The following is a 23,166-nucleotide window of genomic DNA, read 5'->3' on the forward strand; positions in this document are numbered from 1 at the left end:
ATTCTTTATATAGAGATACTAAATAAAGATCGATTACAGATCACCACAAAATTAAAAAGATACGGTATAATGGATACCGTACACTTTTTATTATGAAATAAATATACAAATTTTAAAAATAATAATAATAATAAATTTAAGTAACTTAAACCCAAATGACACGGCACCCCAAGAATGCTGTTGTGGCACCCTAGTGTGCCACGGCACTCCGGTTGAAAACCACTACTCTAGACCTTGCTCCTTGTGACTTTTTTCTCTTCCCTAAACTGAAAAGCGTATTTAGGGGAAATGAATTTTCAATTCATTGAAGACATTCAGGAAAAAAATTACCAATATGTTAAAGGAGCTTACAGAAGTTGACTTCCAAAAATGTGCTTGGAAGAAACATGTGGAAGTGTGTGTGTGTGTGCTAGCCCAATGCAATTATTTTAAAGGGGGATAACTTGTAAGGTACGAAATATTTCGTTATATTCATTTTATTGCAAAAATCTTATTATTTAATAGCCACACCTCATATATTGCCCATTCAGTTTTGCTTGGAGGAAAAAAGATTTCATTATACAGGCAATCCCCATGTAACACAGTAAAATGAAAGAATTTTGGTAAATCTCACATAACAGGGTATTTTTGAGGTTTTGTGTGGGGGGAAACCTTGCTTATTATGTTGGATATAATTTTTCAACATTTCCACTCGTTTTGAAACCCCACTGTTGACTCTCTAGTCAAAAATAAATTATTGAGAAATCCTATATTTTATTTTGTTGGAAAATCTTCATGTTACTCTCTGTGCTATTGAACTTGTGACAAAATCTAGATTTCAAAGTTTTATTACTATTAAATAGCACATCAGGCCATCCAAAAGATTTGATTTAAGTCATCCAAACGTCGAAGTTCTGTTCTTACTGTCACAGTTGTACTGGGTTAATAGAACTTCTTTCATTCAGTCATTATATCCACCTTTAAAACTCATTACCACCAGGGGTGGCTTGTTGGTAAGCAATGCGGAACTGCAGCACTCCCCTGCTTTTTGGCACCTTCGTAGCCAGGTGGGCAGGAGCAGCAGTGCTTAGCACACGCTTCTTGATTAGACCGGGGTTCGAGCCCGTCACCATCAAACACAGAGGATGCGGAAAGGTCAGGGAATGACCACTGCATATCCCCGGAGCAATATGGCCATGGTTGCTAATGCTCCTAAAACCAAATAACAAACAACAAGCCCCCTGCTTTTTAAATCTAAATATACAGTATGGGGTTATGTGAAATTTTGTGAAGAACAGTGCAATGCAATGAATATTTTTATTAACATGTCCTGCATATAGTTATACTCATCCTCTATTTCCAATAATCATTTCAATAATAAACAAATAAAAACACGAAATCGTTTTCAACATTGAAGTTTAACCATAGGTGAAACTGTGCGCTACGCAGTTCCACATTTTGTCCCCAGTGGTTGTGTCAGTGTTTGGTTGACAGGTTGCCAATATGTATTTGTTATAGGTGATAAAACGAGTCAAAGGAACTGTGGAGTGAGTGGTGCCAATTTGAACAGGGCACCAAACTTGAATGAAAAGGTTATTCTATTTTCAACAAATAAAAACCGAAGAATGGATTTTATTTTTAAATAAAATTTCGAGATTATCCATGTCTGTTAATGGTAAGTGTTCAGTTAATGTTTTGTACTATTTTGTAGTAGTAACTTGCTTATTATTATTATTACCATCTATGTCTACATGTCTTATAACCAAGGCAATTTAATGTAACGTTAAGAAGCAGCACCACCATATATCAGAGTCATGAGCCGCCACTGCTCATTACATCAGAAAATCGTTACGATGGATTTCGGAAAAAATTGATTCCAAATCTGTTGAAGTAATGGAAACATTTCTCAATTGTGGACTGCATCAGAAAAGAAGTAAAACCATCAACGTGTTCTTTCAGAAAATATGGTCAAACCGGCAGAAAATGGAATCGGTGCGATAGTAGAACTTGCTATGTCGGTAGGAGGGGAAGGTTTTGATAATATGACTACTGAAGCCCTTGTTGGTAGCACAGTTGATAGAATCGCCCTCCTCCCCACACCAGGTGGAAAAAACCTGAGTTTAAATCCCATCAGCAATTGGAGGAATGTTTGGGGTCTTTTTCATAACGTGGCTGAGTTAGTTGGGCTCGGGCGGCATGGCTTTTTCTCCTGGAACCTCAGTTTTTCGTCCAGCAAAACAGAAAATTGACCTCAGGACACACAATAGACAATATACACAGAGTAACATGGCCTTAGTTGCTGATGCTCCAAAAAAATAAAAAAAGATATGATTACTGAAGATGTTCAAGAATTACTGGTAGAAAAAGAGGCTGGCGAAGCGGATTTGGTGGAAATGGCATCAGAGGTAAAATCAAATCAATTCAGAGGATGATAGTGCAGATGAAAATTCTAAAATTCCAAATTTTACACTAAAAAGCGTACGGGAAGGCATAAAGTTATCCGAGCAATTAGAATCTTATTTTTTGAATGCAGATTCTTGACTGAAAGGAGTCGAAAGGGTAGCTTCAAAAATGCTTAGTTCCATACAATGAAATTCACAAAGATTTATCAAGCAAAAGCAAACAAACCCACATTACTGATTTTTTTAAAGAGAGCAGAAGATACAATCTAGAATGGTGTTTTTTTTTTTTACTTTGTAAACGTATCCTCCCCCTTTGTACTTTTTTCTTAGTCCCCGTATAATACGGTTTCGCATAACACAACATTTTATAGGAACCTAACTACCCTGTTATACGAGGATTACCTGTATTTAAAACAAATTGAAATTTCACTATACATAATGTTTATTTGTAAGATTAAGGTTTATAATATTTACAAAAGTATAACACAACGCTGCATTTATTGTAACTAAATTTTCTCTTGAATAAACTAATCCATACTATTTTTCAGACACAGGTGAAGTAGCTGGAGATACAGCTTTGGTAGAACAGCGGGGTCAGTTGGGGCTGTTACAACACCAACTTCTTGGTTTGCTTCCTCAAGTTGTCATTGCTCAGTTTGGAAATTCTCACCAAATGGATCAAAGTGCTATAGATCAGATTTCACTTACAAAACTACAAATAATTGCCAACATACTATGCTTCTGCTGCACAACAGTGTCTCATTCAGGTATTTTTCTTCTGCAGTTAGAGCGTATTATTTGCTCTGAAGAATCTAAAAAAATGACTTCATTTTGATTTTTATTATTTTTAGACCTAAGTTGATTAGCCATCATTTAACAGAGAAGAATAAGAGCACTATAGGGTGATTCAAAATTCATTCAATCCAAATAACAATAATTAAAATTATAAATGTTGAAGATGTCTGACTTCTTGAATACACATGCAATTAACTATTTTATTTGCATCCATATTTGTTGATGCCTTTTGTAATGTTTGAATGTCTACAAAAAACCAACATGTAGAATGACCCTTTCAGTTTCTTTTTGTATGTTGGCTTTCATTTCTCTAGTATAGAGATTGTTTTCATACTCTTTGCCCTTTCAACAAGCCCCACAAATAATAATCTGGCATTGTTAAATCTGAGGATCTTGAGGACCACAATTTTTTTTAATAAGACAAACTTAAAAACGTCTCAGCATTGAAAGTGTTTTATTGGATGTGATAATTTTCTCCATCTTACTGAAAGTAATAATATTTTTCATTGTTAAATAGGGCAGTAAAATTATTCCAGTATATATTCGCCAACTGTCTCAAAGTAGAAGGGACTTAGTCACTCAGCAAATGAAACGCCACACCATGCCCCAATTTTTGAGGATGTGGAGATGCTTTGTGAAAAACATCTCCATATCCTGTTGTTTTGATTATTGATATAACCACTGGAGTGGAACCAAGCTTCATCATTTTTTATTTACCAAGTTCTTTAGGTTTGTGCATTACATTACTACAATAGGGATAGAGGACTTTGATAGGCCTCTTACAAAATTGATAACTTTTTAATAGCCCTTTGCATACTTGAATAAGACATATCCATTTGCAATGCAAGTTTTCTCGGTGATTTTTTTATTTTTTTTTTTTTTTGGACATCAATAAATGTTGTTTTACACGAAGCTTTTCCTCATTTAGTGTCAAAGTGAATCCAGATTTTATTTTTATTTATTTTTTTATTTCTCAAATGCTACCTATTTCATAAAAAGTGGTTACTAATCATTAATTATTGAATTATTTGGTACTGGTAAATCAAGATATTTTCCTTGATTTGGCTTCAATCTTCATATAAGATTTTAAATAAAAGTATTATTCCACTACAGGAACACATTCAGATGAAATATGTCATAATGGCTTTATCACAAATCAGTAACCTCTGTCCAACAACCACTGTTCTACATGCAGGTGTATACAGTTGCTACCACTGTGGTTTTGTGAGAATTGCCTCTGTTCACCAAATTGAGAGAAATGAACTGTTTCATTTTGGGTTATGTGAATTTTGAATAAAACTGTATGATAACCAGTTTCAGTTGATTTCATTAACTAAAACGTGGGTATTAACCCTCTGTCTAGCTTACTACTATGAGCATCTCAATATTTGAAAATTTTCTGTCCATTTTAAATAATTAAATAAAAACTTTTATCTTTAAATTGAATTTTTTCTTATTAATTTGGATCCCTGAAAATTTTGACATTTAACACTTAAAGCTTTTGTGAAAGTATCACTTTGAATATAGAATATGCATGGTCCACTGTAAAATTTTACAACTTTGTGTTGGACAAAGTTCTATAAACCTACTTAATTTGGCTCCGAGGATCATTCCTTAAAAGAACTAAAGAAAGCATCAACTTTTAAAAGAGTTGGACAACAGTTATTTTTTAAAAGTTGTTCTACCCCACGCCCCTCATTAATGATTATTTCTTTGCTTAACTTGCAAACTAGTTTTCACAGATAACTATTGTGCTGTTAGTGTAATATGTTGACAGTTGTCAGGTTCAGATTTATGTTGCACTTTAAAAACAGAACAGCAGTTATCTGTGAAAACCAGTTAGCATAAAATATCATTTGATGTTCATAGTCTAGTAAATATACAGCCAAACCTCACATAACGCGAGTTCGATTAATTCATTTTTCAATTACCGCTATTTGAAAAAATTATACCACTTTCCATTTTACACAATGCAAATTTCCAGTTAATGCAATCTTTTTTTTATGTGATAGTTGAAAAAGATTTGAATCTTGCGCTAAGCTTACCGGACGTCATGTGGGCAATCAACAAGTGTTTGCCTGCCTCAGTGTGTTCCATCAACCATCGGAAGAAGACATGTTACTTGTTTGTCTCTCACTAATAAAGTTACTTGCAGACATGCATTTAAAAATTCTCTTTTTTTTTTTTTTTTTTTTTTTGCATTTAAAAATTCTAATTTTTAAACGAGCCAGATGAAAATGATACTGCAAAGGAGATAATGTTAAAGAACTAGATGAAATCTTTCATATCACAGAGAATCTCAAACAAAAGGTTTTAGATTCTTTATGATATTTATTTCGCCAGGGCCTGGAGAAGGTTGTTGTCGGCTATCAGAAATTGATTTATGAAAAAAAGAAAGCCAACACTGTTCAAATGACTCTGTTCAAATATTTCCATAACAAATAGTTTCTTCATTGTGTATTTTATGCCATAGGTTTCCAAACTTTCTCTGTTCACAGCACCCTAGGTCAAAAGAAATACCTAACAGTTCTGTTTATTAAGTACAGTAGTTAGGTCCAAACAACTTAAATAATGTTGAAACTATGAACTACCTTGAGGTAGTAGTTCACGCAGTGTCTGATAGATGTCGAATATTGCTATGTTTTCCTCGAAAACTTTAAATATTCTGCAGCTCACAGTTTGGGAACTTCTGTTTTATGCAATAAACATTTAATTCTATAATTATTTTCATTATCTTTTACTTGGTATAAAGTTAAAAAGTTATTTAAAAGGTATTTTTAAAATTTATGGACATTCCTCAAGGGAAAGGACCAATTATAATTTTTTTATTGATTATTATATTCAATTAATACATTTCCAATTTGCTCAATATGCTTGTGAGTCAAATTAATTGTGTTAATCGAGGCCAGCCTGTGTTACAATTTTTAAAATGCAGTAATCCCTCAATTTAACGGACTTCAGAAATAAAGGACATGCCATCAACTGAACAAGACTTTTCGTCCAAACATACCATCAGACTGAGACAGTTAACAGATGATGTTAACTGCCTCAGTCTGATGGTATTTACCATCATTTAAAATTCCCAATAAAGCAAAATGCCAGTGACCAAGGTTTTTCATTGCCATCAATCTTTATCAGCTTGCTGAGCATAACTGACATCAATAGGAAGTCATTTGAACCTCCAGTGAGGCTACTTGAAAGCTCTTAAGACTGAATCAGAGTTTATACTCCACACAATAAGTGTAGTAAAATACAGTATTACATTTTATTGTTTTTAATTCATGAACATTATTTTTTAATAACATTCTATAAATTTTAATAACTATATATAATAATAAAACGATAACAAAATAAAACTCAGTTAAAGAAAGAAAATGAGGGAGTGAGAGAGATGATGACTGATAAAATAAGGATGTTGCCACACAACTTACAAAACCTACCTCTCATCGGAGCCAACGGCCAGCATTGCATGCAAAATAGCAACATGTGCTTCATTTCTAATGAAAACCACAAGCCAAAGGTAAAAAAACATAAACAAATAAAAATGAGAATAAAATTTAGTTACTGGATTAAATGAATATGAAAATTAAATTTAATTAACAAAATAAAAATTACAAGAATTAAAAGGGGTGTTTTTAGCAATGGGTTAGTGGACATGGTGTTATTGCTATGTGGTTCCTGTTGTTTCCCACAAATCCACTTTAAAGTACTCTGTGATACTGCACAATAACATTGCAAAGCCAGAAGATGTGGGTTGTGTGAGTAGGGTGTTGTTTGACTGGGAGGCTCCCCGTAACTCTTCGTTACTGGGAGGTTCGATCACTAGGAAGGAGCTTCCCAGCATCCGTCCACTGGCACAAGAAGCTGGGTCAGGAAGTAGAAAGACATCTGACAGGCCATCCACACTCCTGCAAGAGTGGAGAGGGGCCAAGGAAAGAGCAGAGAAGAGAGAGGGAAGTGGAAGACGGTGAGGGATGACAGAGTGAGGCATCCCCCCCCCAGGCAAAAAATGAAAAGAAGAGTGCTAGGTACAGTTGGGGGAGTCCTGAAGGAGGGGGGAGTCCTGGGTAGGGAAAAGAGCACAGTCAAAGTTCAAATTAAAGAGTTAGAGATCACCACAATGGCTATGTGTTATTACACCAGGGAACAATGGTCCCCTGGTTATCCAGAAGAGGTAAAGAACGTGCTTGCAGCAAGAGCTCCACTTGATTAGGTTGGATACACAGCTTGAGAACAAGTGTTGGAAAGTATCCCGCTTAACAAAGCAGTTGGGCGAGCAAATGAGTCAGTGGCTTGTAGAACTACATTGATGGAAAAGTCAATATCAGCAAAGATCTTCAATACCGATTATTTCTGGAGACCTAAATCCCACCCAGGGGAGGATTCTGGGCCAGCAACAGAGCCAAGGCTTTAATCCCACGTTGGTATGTAATACAACATCAGCAGAAAAGAACCTGGGGAAACATCCAGGGGCAGTGAGGTCCACCCAGGGAAAAGGCCCTGGACCAGCAAATGGTGATGTGTTGGGAGATAGACCCAGAGATGCAGTGAAATAGATCCTCATGCCAGCAGTAGCAGCAGTCGAGCCATGCAACTAGTTTAATTTTAAGGTGGTAGATGACTCTCATCAACCGGTGCAATACCACCACTTTGCTTATTGGAGGCTTGAAGTGGTGAGACCCATGTTTAGTCTCTAGAGCAAAGTTTCTGGCATCCCCCCATACTTCTCTTTCAACCCATGCACGGTACTAAGTACTATAGGTTTTGATACCTTTCGTGTTTGGGATTTTCATAAAAAAAAAAAAAAAAAAAAATCCCACTCCAAACCATGAAGCTGCATCAGCAGGACTCCTAGTTAGGTGATACCGCCCAGAAGTGGGCCCTGGGCAGCAGTAAGAGTGGGTTAGGACCCCAATTTGCAGTTTCATGACTGGGAATTTCTGGTTCTGGGTATCAGTTGCTGTGTGGAGGAGGTTGCAGGCAATGCCAGCAATGATGAAAGACCTCGTTGGCATATCTGATCAGTGCATGGAAGGCATAATTAGGCTCCAGTAACTTGATTTCTGGCCAAAGTGATGTGGTGTTGAAGGTTTGGGATTAGTTGGTTTCTTAGGTCTAAGTATATATTGCATGAGTATATCAAATGGTCCCAGTCTTCAGGTTTCCTGCAGGTACAAAGAGCATCTTCAACTAGGGTAAACTTCAGATGGTGCCTCTTGAAGGACCCATGTCCAGTTAATAGGAATAAAGTATAGACGTTAAGGAAAAACGAAGTGGAACATTCTTTGTTGATGTAAGTTACGTCAGGGAGGAAAAATTTAGTAGTTGCACCAGTTTTTGAGTTATTTCAGTGAGTTTGCCATAAGTCTATCAGTTCTAGCCACACATTTATGTTTGTTGGATTTGAATGGATTAGTGAGGAATAATGCTCCCTTATTCTTCTTAATAGCACGTGTGAGGCCAATAAAAGTGATGTGGAGATCCAAGGGGAGGAAGCCTTTTGGTATTAGAATATTTGAATTGGTATTAGAATTTGTATTAGAAAAAGTTGTTGAAATTGCAGAATTTCACATTGTCCATGTATTATAGCCATTCAGTGCTACCATTCTTTGGCTCCATATGTGATGATTGCTATAAATAATGCTGAATATGTTCATTCATTACCACTCTCTGTCTTCTCCCACTTGACCATCCCTTTATCCATAGTAGCAGCTTGCCCTTAATTCCACCATACTGCTCCAATTTGTTCCATCTGCTCCATCATACTGTTCAAAAACTTTTCTGAAATCAAAATGTGTTACATCAAAATTACTTTTTGCAGCCAGTTCCTTTGTGACCACATCATAGTATCCAGTCAAATGGGTCAGACAAGACACTGTCCCTTAACAAACCCATGCTGTGCCTGAATATAATGGCAGTCATGCCTTGATGATCCTGCAGTTCTTCTTTAACCAGTGCCTCCATTATTTTACATGGAACAGAAGTTAAACTAACAGGTCTGTAATTATTTGTGTCACCCTTTGATCTCCCTTTATAAATTGGGGACACATTTTCACATCTCCAGTCTGTGGGGGACTTCCCCTAAGTCTAAGTATACTCATAATTATGGCTAAGGGCTTGCTGCCTCCTTTAATATAACTTACTAGATCCCATCCACCCCAAGTGCCATTCTTATGTGTAACTTCAACAATTTCTCCTCCACTTTGCTCTCAGTTATTACTAAATAATATAGCTTCTTGTTATATAAACTTCTGTCCACCACTTCCGTACAGAATTCCTCATGTGTGAATGAGATGCAAAATTTTTGTTCAGTTTGTCAGCTATCTGAGCAGTATCATCAACAGTTGAGCCATCGATATCGAGTGAACCTATCTGATTCATCCCCTTCCTTCTAGGGTTTACATAAGTAAAGAACTCTTTGCTGTTTTTCTTTGCATCTTTTGCCAAAGATTTCTCATAATCTGCTTTTGCCTGTCTAACCTCCTTTGTGACTTGATTAGAGACCAGCTTATATCTACCATATGCTTCTGTGTCGCCTGATAATTTATATGCATCCCATGCATTTTTCTTCTCTTCCATGAGTCTGACCTCTGACATCCATATAGCCTAAACCTTGAACAATATTTCTTAATTGGTATGAAAAGTATAGCTTCCGAGATTAATTCTTTTAATGCTTCCCATTTAGAATTTGCTGTTGGTAACATCATCAGTTGGTCCCACTGTATAGAATTTAAAAACTGTCTCAGATCACCGTAGACACCTTTATGAAAGTATAAACCGCTCCCTTTACCTTTGATGGTAGTTACATATTTGAATAAATTCAATATCAGCTCACTGTGATCACTGCTACCTAATGGTTCCTTTATCTGCAGATTCTTAAACATGCTGCTGTAGAAAACAATCATCTAATAAATCCACAAAAGCCTTGCTAGTATGTGAGTGACCAACCCACAAGTTCCAATCAATATCTGAGAAGTTAAAATCCCCCATTACAGGACAAACTGATTTACTAGCCCACTCTATTTCTCTGTACTCATCATTGTTGTTCATTTAATGTCATTAGAGTCAGAGTCATTAGGCCTATAACACACTCCTACTCTCAATTTTGCTTTCCCAGTGCTTATGTCACACCAAACTGATACAACATTGCACTGTCTACCCATGTCAGCTGGATGCAATTCCTTAGAGTTTTATGCGTTTCTTAACTAACAGCATGACCCCTCCTCCCTGTCTATACTTTCTGTACACATTGTACCTCCCAAATTCCAATTCTGCATTCCTTGTCTCTGTGTGACTAGTCCAACAATATCTACCTTTGATGTTTTGACCAGCCCCTCAAATTCATAAAATTTATTTACTAAACTCCTAACACAGCCCATGTATTTACCTGTTCCATGATAACTCCCAGCAGTCCTTGAAATTCGCAGCACCTTGTTTTCCAGGCTGCTGCTCCTTCCAATAGAAGCAATACAAGAATCACTTTCATCTCTGCCAGCAGCTACTTATAATCTATTAGTGTGTATCCCCAAGCTAGCAGTTTTCCCGACCCACCTAACACCACCTCGATACATCAGCAAATATTCTTGCACCCTTTCTATTTAAGTGTATCCCATTCCTGTAGAAGCAGTCTCCCCTGTTAACAAGCACACACCACCCTGAGAAAAATTTGAGCTTTGTACAATCTCTTCAGAGCTGAATTGATTGACAAGGCTCTCATCATATACTCATATACTCCCTCCTGTCGTGTGTGGGCAGAATTGCACACTTTCAAATTCAACCCTAACTCATGGCTTTTTTTTAAAACATTGACCTATATTTGTTAAGTAATTCCACCCTTCTCTTGCTCTTAATGTCATTAGAGCCAGTGCATACAACAATATCATCTTTTGTGCCCTTAAAAGATATCTGCTCTACAATGTCATCAACTTTCGCCCCTGCCAGACATATCCTGGTCCTGTTCCAACTGTCCTTTTTGCAAAATATATTTCCCATTTCCCTGACAATAGAGTCACCAGCATCAACTAGTTTCTGTGGGACTAGCTCATGTGCCTTGGGGATTGCTGCTGTGTTGCTTGATGATCAATCAGGCATTGATGTGGGTAGCTGAGAGCTTAATGGGCTCCCAATTTAAATCCTTCGAGGGCATCTACCTTGTTCTTCAAGCTCATAAAAGCCCATAACAACACTGAGTTGGTGCCTAACTTCTTCACACGCCTTACATCGAGCCCTCACAAATACAATACATGTCCCATTCCTGATAAGTCCTCAAACACCAAACAAGCAGTACATTTTAAAAGGCTGTGATTCAGACAACCCCCCCCAAGTCTCCCCCAAAGCAACACCACTCCCCTTACCTTGAGCCTTTTGCTTTGCTGCTCTGGTCTGAGGCATTATTTGAATTCAATTTAAATACAGTTAAAAATATTAGACTAAACTTATATCCCAATGCAGTAATAACTCTATATGTATATTTCAGTTTCGTTTTATCTCGTACTGGGTTAACATTATATGAATTCCGTATCTCCTACCAAGTTTAAGTTATATGTATTCAGTTATAACATTATGTTTATAAGATCTAAGTAGTTAGAATAGATTATAAATTTAACTATCTATCGCCACCTACGTGGTTTCAACTTTCACACAAGCTATTTGTGATATTATATCTACTCCAAATCACCGATTCTAAAGGCTTTACTAATATTAGAGTCGTACCTTACAGACTATGTGATATGTTAAATTATTAAAACACGTAAGTAGTGCTATAATTTATAGTTTAGAATCCTCCTCTGATACTGATTACACTGCTATAAGTTATGTAGAAACTTTGTTTGCTTTCTTGAATTAATGTTTAAAATGTTCTCATTCCTTTTGAGACATATCTGTAGTAATTTGAGTTATTGATACGTGTGTTCACAAATTAAAGTGTACTCACATATAAAAGTTTGCCAATTTAATTGGCTCTGTTGGTGTAAATTTAAATTTTAATTCAGCATAAAGACAACTTATCAATAGTTTTATATTTTTTTTAATGAGTATAATTGTTCACATCCACCACTAGGACGAGATGCCAGTAGCTGCAGGATTATATTTGGCCCTTGTCTGACTGATACAGTTATCCCCGATGATTATTATCTATCCAGGAATGGTAAGTTCAATTTCAGTTACGTGAAAACAGTATATTTTGGACAGTTGTGGCCATCAACTAATCATTTGCTACTGTTTCCAAATGTAATAATTGAGAATAATATGTAAAACAAAAAGAAATTGAAACATTCAGAAATTCAAGCTCAAAGTTCAGTTGTGTAGGATTTGTTTACAAAAGAATTATAATCTTCAAATTGGATTGAGGTAAACATTATATTGTTAGTGAACAGTCAGATTCAACCGAACAACACTTAGTTGAATCTGACTGTTGTTCGGTATAATGTTAGTCTATATCTAGAGCATTCTTCGTATCTGCATGAGAAGTTTTTGGTCCTGAATTAATTCAATCTAATCTTCTTCATATTTAGATCCATCTGTTTCTGTCATGATGTTTTTGATTTTTGCCTGATCCATAATTTTGTTTTCTGACAAATTGGATTTTCTTGGATAATGTTGAATTTTGAATTTTGTTACATGTTAGTACTATTTTGTTAACACCTTTAGTGTTGATTTTTATATATTAAAGGTAGTTAAAGAGTATGAAAGGGTAGTGGTACAGTGTTAAAAATTTCTGTATCTAGTGTATATCACTTAAAATAGTAGCCCACCAACTCATGCAGTTTTAATAACATCTTTTTTTTTTTAAATTATAGCTCTTGAAATCAACAAAATTGTGTGAATGAGGAAAGATGGGCAAAATCCATCACTGTACATTCATCCAATATTTGGGAAAAAAGAGACTAACACAAAAGGCAATCCATGAGGATATGGTTTCAACGTTGGGGGAGGATGCCCCCTTCCTATTCCAAGTTAAAGGATAGATAGCAGAATTTAAATGAGGGAGGGAGAGTCTGGAAGATGACCCATGCTGTGAAAGACCTACAGCTTACATCACTCCCAATGTTGTTGATGTGCATGACCTTGTGATGAGTGATTGATGAATGACAGTTTGGTACATTTCCAGCATCTTGGGCATCTCATCTGAATATGCGTACCACATAATAACAGAGGTTCTTACTATGAAAAAAGTGTCAGCACAATGGGTCCCAAAGTTGACAGCAGATCCAGCAAATTTCCTTGCATCAATTTCAGCAAAGGCAAAAGAGAAGTCCAAACAGTGGAAATAGCTCTTCTCCACCCAAAACCAAGTCAGTTCCTCCTGCTCAGAATGCAATGTTTCAGTCTGTCTAGTATTTCTGAAGGATTACCTTCAGGATTACCTTCAGAAATGCTAGACGGTCACAAGAACATATTACGCAGAATTGAGGTGTTTGCACAAAAACTTCAAAGACAAATGGCAAGAACTCAACAAAGGAATTCTGTTCCACCTGGACAATGCATATGCTCACAAGTTTATCATTGGTGTGACTGCACTTCGCAAATGTGGCTTTGAAATTTTGGACCATCTCCCTTATTCACTAGATCTAGCACCATCAGATTTTCAGCCTATTTCTAATTTGGAGGGGGGGGGAAACCTGGCTAGCATCCATTTTCCTGCTGACAGTGAAGTCATGGATACATTTCTGGATACCCAAGAGAGAACTTTCTTTACAGCCGAAATCAACATGTTGCAACATCAGTGGCAGAAGTGTATTGACTCTAAAGGGACTATGTTGAAAAATAATGTTCCCACACTTCACCAAATAAACCCATTGTACTCAGGCCATGAACTTTTCAAATGCTCCTTGTATTATGAAAGAAGAAAGAATTGATTTACGTCGGTATTTAATGCAGGAGTTAAAAAGTGCACAAGGAAGCATCAAATATAACAAATTATCCCAAGTTATGCTTGGCATTTTAATAATTCCTCATTGCAATACTGAATGTGAGAACACACTCAGCCAGATGAAAAAAACAAAACAAAAAATATGTCAGATTTTCTCTTTCTGATAAAGCTTTGGAAATACTCTTGGCAACCAAAGCCAAGTTTAGACAGCAAGACCATGTGTATGAACAAATCTTTTACTCAGTATTTCTGAAGAGGGCAAAATCCACAACAGTATCTTTCTTCAAAGTAATCAAACTCAATTGATGTCTAAAAGATAATCCAATGTGTATGTTATCAGCCAATTTTTGTGGAGCAGACTTTAAAATTACTTATTTTTGCTTTTAACTACCTGAGCTACAGTTATTTGAAACCTACAGTTTTCAGATATGCATACACTATGTAGATGCAAGTTATCACCAGATCATGGTTTGATTTAAAACATTGGCTTAAAACTACCTTGTTTATTTCACAAATATATGTGGTCTCAGTTATATCCATTTCCACTTACAGTCTGCCAAGCCCCATGTACTTTATCTGACAGAATCTGAGTTATTGGATGATTCAACCACTTCTCATCTCAGTTGCCCAAATTATTCACTGTATGATTCCTTTCGCCTCAAAGGTGGTACTTGTGCATATGTCCGCTCCGTTATTCCCTGTCAGACACTTGGTAATTTGGAATCTCCTCTTTACGATCTCTGGTTTAAAATCTCTCTACCTCATTGTGTCAGATTCATCTGTTGTCTCTATCGTTCTCCCTGCAACTTGACATTCTCCAGTCCAACTTTCCTAACAGTGAGGTAATTTTCCTTGGTGATTTTAATGTTCACAACTCCAGCTGGCTTCTGTTTTCTAGTGACACCGACCCAGCTGGTCGAGATGCTGAGACTTTTGCAATTTCTAATGACCTTGCACAGATTGCACAGTTATCTACAAGAATACCAGATAATCCTAACTGTACAGCCAACATGCTTGATCTTTTTCTCACAAACAACCCTTCTAAGTACATGGTCGAAGTGAGTGGTCCTCAGATCACAACTTGGTGATTGTCTCTTCTCCAACGGAGCCTTTATCTCATTGGCTATTCCCAGCCTCGTGTTGTTTGGCAATACAAGAATGCAGAATGGGATGACCTGCAAGATTTCTTTTCTTCTTTTCCTTGGTTGCATTACTGTTTCAAAACTTCTGATGTCAATGTTTGCTCAGATTGTGTCAGTGAAATTATTCTTGTAGGAATGGAATCCTTTATTCCACACTCCACTTTAAAATCTCATCCTTGGTTTTCCAATAAATGTGCTAAGGCTGTCCAAGAGAAGAATGTTGCATATAATAATTGACCTTTGATGTAGGCAGAAAATGAAACTTCAGTTTCATTTTCTGCCTACACCAAAGCTCGCAACAATTGTAAAGTCAGTCAAAACCCCTGTTTGTCCAAATTGCAAAGGAAGCCATCCAGCCTTTTCCAAAACTTGTAAGCTATGGATAACAGAAAAGAAAATTCAAAAATACAAAATTGAAAATAAAGTCACATTTCCTGAGGCACGTAGACAAGTTGTCGGCCATGCCTAATGGTTGTTCTTATGCAGCTCGCACTCGAAACTTTGTTTCTACTGCAGCTCAAACAGATGTATCAGTTCCGCCTAACACCACTTTAGCGAATTGGCTTAAATCTACACTTTCAACCTCTAAAAAGGATAATACTCATAATCCTCCAAAAAATACTAGCGAAGCCACAAATACCCCATCGGTCGCAGTTGAAAAAAGAACAATTAAAATCTGAATCACTCTAAAAAAATGGAATCTCCCACCAAAAGTATGGATGTAGATGAGCTGCTAGATAATGAGGAGCCCATTCTAGAACTCCATGCAGATGACACCATGGATATTGGATGCCCCATATTCTCAAAAAAGGACTGGAAAAAATGTCCCATGTACAAAAAACAGTCAGATGAATCATCCTCAGGTAAACCTAAATAATGGATAACATCATACAATGGAATTGCAGAGGACTAAGCAGTCATTCTGATGACTTAAGAGATTTAATAGCTCACTTCAATCCCATAGGTGTATGCTTACAGGAAACATTCTTGTCACCCCAAGTTTTGCCAAAATTTTCAAGTTATACCATTTACAGACAAGATAGGAACTCAGAATCACCTGCACGTGGAGGAGTTGCTATTCTTGTTAATGCTAACATACCATCCAGGCCGATCCAATTGAGAACTACCCTAGAAGCTGTGGCAGCTCGCATTGCAGTTGGTACATCATTTACTATTGTTTCCATTTATATTCCGCCATCTGCACCACTTCTGCTTTCAGAACTTGACAACTTCATTGCACAACTCCCAACTCCAATTTGTCTTTTTGGTGACTTTAATGGACACCATCCATCCATTGTGGGGACCTGCCACAATGGATAGAAGAGGCAAATTGACGGAGGAATTCATGCATAATAATGATCTTAATTTATTAAATTCTGGATCTCCTACCTACATCCACTTAGCAACCGGATCTGCTTCCGTAATAGACTTGTCAATTTGTTCACCATCCATATTTCCAATCATGACATGGTCGGTATTAACCGATCCCTTTAACAGTGATCACTTTCCAATTATTTGCTCACTACAAACAGGGGTAACTTCAGATCCCGATCAACAATCCACTTGGCAGTTTAAAAAGGCAAAGTGGGGTGGCTATTCTGCCCAAATACTCTTAGACAGATTTTATGTTCAAAGACAACATATTGATGATGTAAACACTTACATAACCAATCAGATTCTGACTGCAGCTAAAGCCTCCATTCCAAAATCCATGCTGTATCGAAAACACAGAAATCACTGGTGGAATACAGATTGTTTTTTTGCCAAATAGGAAAAAAACCGTGCTTGGAATAATTTCCGGAAGTATCCCACCACTAGTAACCTAAATGCTTTTAAAAGACTAAAAGCAGTTAGGCGGAAAGCTAAACGGGATTCTTGGATTGCTTTTGCCTCAACCATCACCAAAGACATAGATACACAGGTCATCTGGAAAAGAATACAGGCATTAAATGGCAAATTTGCTCGGCTGCCCTCTCCGATACTTCATTGGAAAGGAAAAGACATTTCTACTCCTGAAGAAGTTGCAAATGCATTAGCAGAATCATTTGCAAAAATCTCTTCTTCTGCCACCTATGCGTCCGCCTTCCAGAATATCAAAGCAGGTGCAGAATGGTATAAACTTCTTCACGCACCGCTCATTCCCATACAACGAACCAACCATTTACATTAAGTTAACTTCAAGAATCATTAAACAGATCTTCCAATAGCGCTGCAGGTCCAGATGGAGTTCATTACATTATGCTAAAGCATTTACTTGGAGAAGACTTGAGAACCCTATTAATTTTTTATAATCGGATCTTCTCTGAAAATGCCTTTCCTCCTTCCTGATGCCATTCGTTCATTATCGCCTTACCAAAACCAGGAAAAGATCCTTCCTGTGTTGAAAATTACAGGCCAATATCTCTTACGAGCTGTGTGGGAAAAATTTTTGAAAGGATGGACTAGACTTACTTACATCCTGGAGTCAGAGAATCTCCTTCCAGAACAACAGTATGGCTTCTTTCGAAAGAACAGATCAATGCTTGATGTGCTTACCAAAGCCGAATCTCATATCCACAATGCCTTTGTCATGAAACAACAACTAGTCATGGTCAATTTAGGTAAACCTAAATAATGGATAACACATACAATGGAATTGCAGAGGACTAAGCAGTCATTTAGATCTTGAAAAGTCATTTGACACTACATGGCATCTTGGTATTATTAGGGACCTTTACCATCTGGGGCTTCGGGATCGTTTGCCGGAAATAATTCAAAATTTCCTGCAATTGCATTCTTTTCAGATCCAATATAAAAATGTACTCTCTACATCTCACATTCAGAAAGAGGGAGTCCCGCAAGGATTAATACTTAGTCCAACACTGTTTTCAATCCGAGTTAGCAGTATGGCAGAGATGTCCCAAAAACCGTTCAAACTTATATGTGTGCAGATGACCTTACCATTTCCTGTCAGTCTCAAAGTATGAATACCATTGAATGGCAGCTCCAACTTGCCATAACCAAAATAGAATCCTGGCTTCACAGAATGGCTACTGATTATCAGAAAAGAAATGCACTGTCACTCACTTTTGCAAGAAGTGAGCTCTCCATTCTGAACCTGAACTACAAATAAACAATACTCCAATCCCACTTGTTAATACCGTTAAATTTCTTGAACTAAAATTAGACAGCAAACTAAATTTCCAAGCACATATCACTTATTTGAGAACTTCTTCTATGAAGCATTTGAATATACTTCGATTGGTCTCGTCGATGTCATGGGGAGCTGATCAATAAACTTTACTGCATCTTTATAGAAGTTTAATCTGTTCATGGCTAGATTGTGTTTTTCAATATGACTCTGCTCGGAACACTACTATAAAATGGCTAAATTTGATTCATCACAGTGCTCTGAGGACTGCGCTAGGAGCTTTTAGGACTTCTCCGATCCAAAGTCTTTATATTGGAGTGCATAATCCCCCATTACACCTGCACAGAAAAATGCGACTGCTTCACTATGCTGCTAAGATCCGGAGTCTACCATCGCACCCAGGTTAGGAGTATATTTATAATACTCATTGGGAAGCCTTCTATGAGAGCAAGCCAAGTGAAAATAGACCTGCCTCGCTCAGGATCAAACTTGTTCAGACTTGGAATGTCAATTTAAATGAAATTTTCCAAGACACAACTACATTTGTTGCTCCTTGGACATATGTGTCTGTCTCTGAAGATATACACTTCTTCCAGTGGGGGAAAAATATTATACCTCCCTGCAATATCAAACAGTTACATTCAGCTCATGCTACTATGAACAGCCATGCCTGTAAAATTTATACAGATGGTTCAAAAATTGACAGTATGGTAGGTGCTGTGGCAGTTTTTCAATTATGTACAATTTCATCCACACTACCGCTAGCTTGCAGCGGCTTCACAGCTGAATTGTATGCCATTAAGTTGGCGCTTAGTAAGATTATTGAGCTTTCCATCTCATCTTTCATAATTTACATAGATTCCGTGAGTGCTGTCTCTGCCATAAGGAAGAATTTCTCCTCTTCTCATCCTACATTGAAACAGATTCATTCCCAGCTATTTTCTTGCAGTATGTCCAATCAGTCAATCAATTTTTGCTGGATCCCTGGCCATTCAGGCATTCTGGGAAATGAAAGTGCTGACTTTGCCGCTAAACATCGCCAGATTCCTCACTCTGACTATAAGTCTGTCCTACGCAAAGTGTGCTACCATAAATGGTCACAGACCTGGAAAAGTGACACCAACAATAAACTTTACCAGATAAAAGGAGATCCAAAGCTGTGGCTGTCTGGCTTCCGACGAAACAGAAGAGAGGAAGTGGTACTGGCAAGATTCAGAATTGGACACACTCGTCATACTCATCTCTTTCTAATATTGAGAGAAAATCCACCACAGTGCTCATCCTGTAAGACGCAACTTACTGTCTGTCATTTTCTGGTTGATTGTCCCTTACATTCAGCCATCTGGTCAAACAATTTTCAGTCACTCTCCACGTTGAATATATCACCTGATTTATCTCATTTCTTAGGAAATGAAGCGAATATTGCAGAACTTATATTATATCTAAAACATATTGGCTTGTACAGAAGCATATAATTTAATCTCTAATGATATGCTTGTAAATTAACGATGAACAGACACAATTTGGCCTTAGTAGCCCTTGTGTCGTTAAACCGAACAACAATAACAACAGTTGTAAAGCAGCTATTAATCAGTCCAGAGTAGATTTTGAAGAGGCTAAGAGTAGAAAACTTGCTTCTTGCCCTAATGGTAGCCAAGCATTCTGGTCTCTTGCCAAAGCTATTGAAGAACTTACTCCTGTTCTTTGCTGCCTTTTTTCACTTTCTTATTCCAAATGTGTTTTTCCTTCTGCTTGGAAATTGGCTCATATCCAGCCAGTCCTTAAAAGGGGGTGACAAATCCCCTCCCATCCAATTATCGTCCCATTGCAATTACTTCTATTGTTTCTAAAGTACAGGTGACTCCCGTTTAAGCGGGGGTCACCTGTACTTTAGAAACGCTGATAATTCGTTCCGGAAAAACAGAGCGCTAAGTGAGCGCCGCATTCCCATAAGGTAACATATGTATTTGTGAGTTGCGGTCGGTGCCATAGAATATTTCCTAATCAATAATAAACGGTAGTGAAAAGATGCACAAATGTCGGTAAAAATATTTAATATTCAAATATTTGTACATATAAAATAGTCTGTATTACATACATATATAATTATGTAGTAACTACTTACGTATCAAAATTGAACTTAAAATTCCAATTAAAATCAAACTTAATTGATTTTAATTGATTTAATTTAATAGAGGAATTTAATCATGAAAAATGTGTCAATTTTTGGTTGTACTTTGACCCTCTTCCTGGTAAACTAAAAGGGGTTTTAATGTTAAATCTCCCGCAGCATTTCCACCCAACAATAAAGTCAACTGATCCTTCACCACTTTGAAACCTGGCATGTTTTTTTCTTCTTTCAATATGAAACTTCTTTTAGGCATTCGTTTCCAAAATTGTCCTGCTTCATCTATGTTAAAAACTTGTTGAGAAGTATAACACATAACATCCCCTCCTGAATAATTTTAACAAATGCTTTTTTGAAAGTTTCGTTTTCTCCCATTCCTTACTAGTTTTAAATCGTTCCACATTTTTTTTTTGTTTAGGTGAGTTTTCTGCAGATCATCATATAGGCTAATACTGTACTAAGTATTAACCTATATGATGTCTAATATTGTACTGAGTATTGGCCAATATGATGTGTAATACTGTATTAAGTGATGACTAGACTTCGAATAAATGCATATAACGCAAATATTACAAGCAATATACTTGATCATTTTTTAAAATGTTGATCTTGGAACTACGTAACAAGTCACTGTACTGCAATCAAATTAGCATGTGAGAAAATTTCACTTAGCGTGGGAAAATTTCTCATGTCGGCGTGGGAAACATTTTAATGCTGTTTTGCTATTCATTTTCAAGCTACCGACTCCATCAAATAAAACGATTTCGTTAAATGTCTAAGAATATATAAATTCATACACCGACCATTGAATAAAATTTAAAATTTTAATATGACTACAATCTTTACAAAAAAAAAAAAAAAAAATATTTACAATAAACTATTACGGAATGCTAAAAACTGTAATAAAAAAGATCATTTACAATAAAATTTGCTAAAATATAAAACATTAAAAGCGCTAAAAATCTGAAGCTTTCGGTACCTCCACACGTGGTATTTCTCCACGTGGTTCAATTGGCACATGGTCATTGAATAAAATTTTAAATTTTATTCAATGGTCGGTTTATAAATTTATATATTCTTAGACATGAGTTTTCCCGACCTCAGAGGCCTCTTTCAGGAGATTTCGTTAAATATGCCAAAAATGCAATCTATAAAAGAGCGTTATAACGAATCAGCATCAAGCGAACTGCGTTACAACACGGGCCTGCTGTAATGGAGAATTAAATTAACCGCCAACTCTTAAACTATCTAGAAACCTTCCATCTGATCAACGATCGCCAGTATGGATTCCATCAGTCAATCCACTGGTGATATTCTGGCTTATGTTACCCGTTTATGGACAAATTCAATGGAAAAGTTGGTGAAACACAAGCAGTTGCTCTTGACAACTCAAAGGCTTTCGATCGTGTTTGTCATAAAGGTCTTCTAAACAAGCTTCCGTCTTATGGTTTACGAACTATTTTTTGGTAAACTAATTGGTTATCCAGTTTTCTCTCTGATCGGTCACTGAGGGTGATGGTAGATGGCTCTCTGTCTTCTAACTTCTCCACTAATGCTGGTTCAGTTCAGTTCCCAGGGTTCAGTTCTCCCCCCCCCCTCTTTTCCTCTTGTATATTAATGACCTTCCATTGACCAGAAATCCTATCCATATTTTTGCCGATGACAGCACATTGCATTCCACTTTCCATTTTGAGAAACCTTCCCTTGCTCAATCAGCTTCAACTTCTTGAATATCTGCTACCAATTCCTTAAATGCCGATCTCCAGGTAATTCTCCGGTGGGGAAAAGACAACTTGGTTGATTTCTGTCCTGTCTTATATCTCGCACAAAGAATTCTGCTCCTATCCTTATCTTTGGTGACACTCCGATTTCTAGGTAAGATGATATATCTCTTTTAGGGATTGCCCTGACTTCTAATCTCTCTTGGCACAAGCACATTACAAATATTGCTTCCTCTGCATCTAAAAAACTTGGTTTTCTCTTTCGCTCTCAGCATTACTTTTCTTCCAAACAGCTGTTCACTCTGTACAAATCGCAAATCCGCCTTGCCATGGAATATTGTTTCCACATCTGGGGCGGTGCCCCTAAAACCTCTCTCAGGATTTTAGATTCCATTCAGAAGAGGGCAGTTAGGTTAATTAATGACTGATCTCTAACAGAGATGAGTCATTAATCTCTCCTCTCTCAGTCTCATAGATGTACTGTGTCTGCTGCATGCCTTTTCTACAGATACTTCGATGGGCACTGTTCTTCTGAATTGGCTTCTATAATTCCCTCTCTCTCTCTCTCTCTCTCTCTCTCTCTCTCTCTCTCTCTCTCTCTCTCTCTCAAAACAGTCTGAACGTGTGCCGAAACCAGCTAACATCCATTTACTGTCCAACTTCAAACTCACAGAACCAACTTTTCATCTTCCTTATTTTATTCATTCAACTGCCGTTTTCTGGAACAACCTTCCTTCATACGTATTTCCTGAAAATTATAGTCTACAGAAGTTCAAGTCTAATGTCAACAGATACCTCCTTTCATCTTCTCAACCTCCAACCCATTCATGGTATTATTTTTATTTTTTTTTTATGTAAACCCCAAACACGAGAGGTATTAGAATCTATAGTACTTAGTACCGTGCTTGGGTTGGAGGTTGAGAAGACGAAAGAAGATATTTGTTGACATTGGACTTGAACTTCTGTAGATTGTAATTTTCAGGAAATACGTATGAAGGA

General features: G+C 36.9%; 1 protein-coding gene across 2 annotated transcripts in view; it reads left to right on the plus strand.

Moving 5' to 3' along the window:
• Positions 1-23,166, plus strand: part of Nup205 (nuclear pore complex protein Nup205) — a 738,550-nt gene that overhangs the window by 641,622 nt on the left and 73,762 nt on the right. For both annotated transcript variants that reach the window (XM_090387115.1, XM_090387116.1), the window contains exons 34-35: positions 2,930-3,148; positions 12,235-12,321. In XM_090387115.1, coding sequence (XP_090243241.1) covers positions 2,930-3,148; positions 12,235-12,321 — 306 coding nt within the window. The remainder of the gene's footprint in view (positions 1-2,929; positions 3,149-12,234; positions 12,322-23,166) is intronic.

The sequence above is a fragment of the Mastigoproctus giganteus genome, chromosome 13 (assembly GCF_048544385.1).
Source record: "Mastigoproctus giganteus isolate SK-2022 chromosome 13, ASM4854438v1, whole genome shotgun sequence".
NCBI lineage: Eukaryota > Metazoa > Arthropoda > Arachnida > Uropygi > Thelyphonidae > Mastigoproctus > Mastigoproctus giganteus.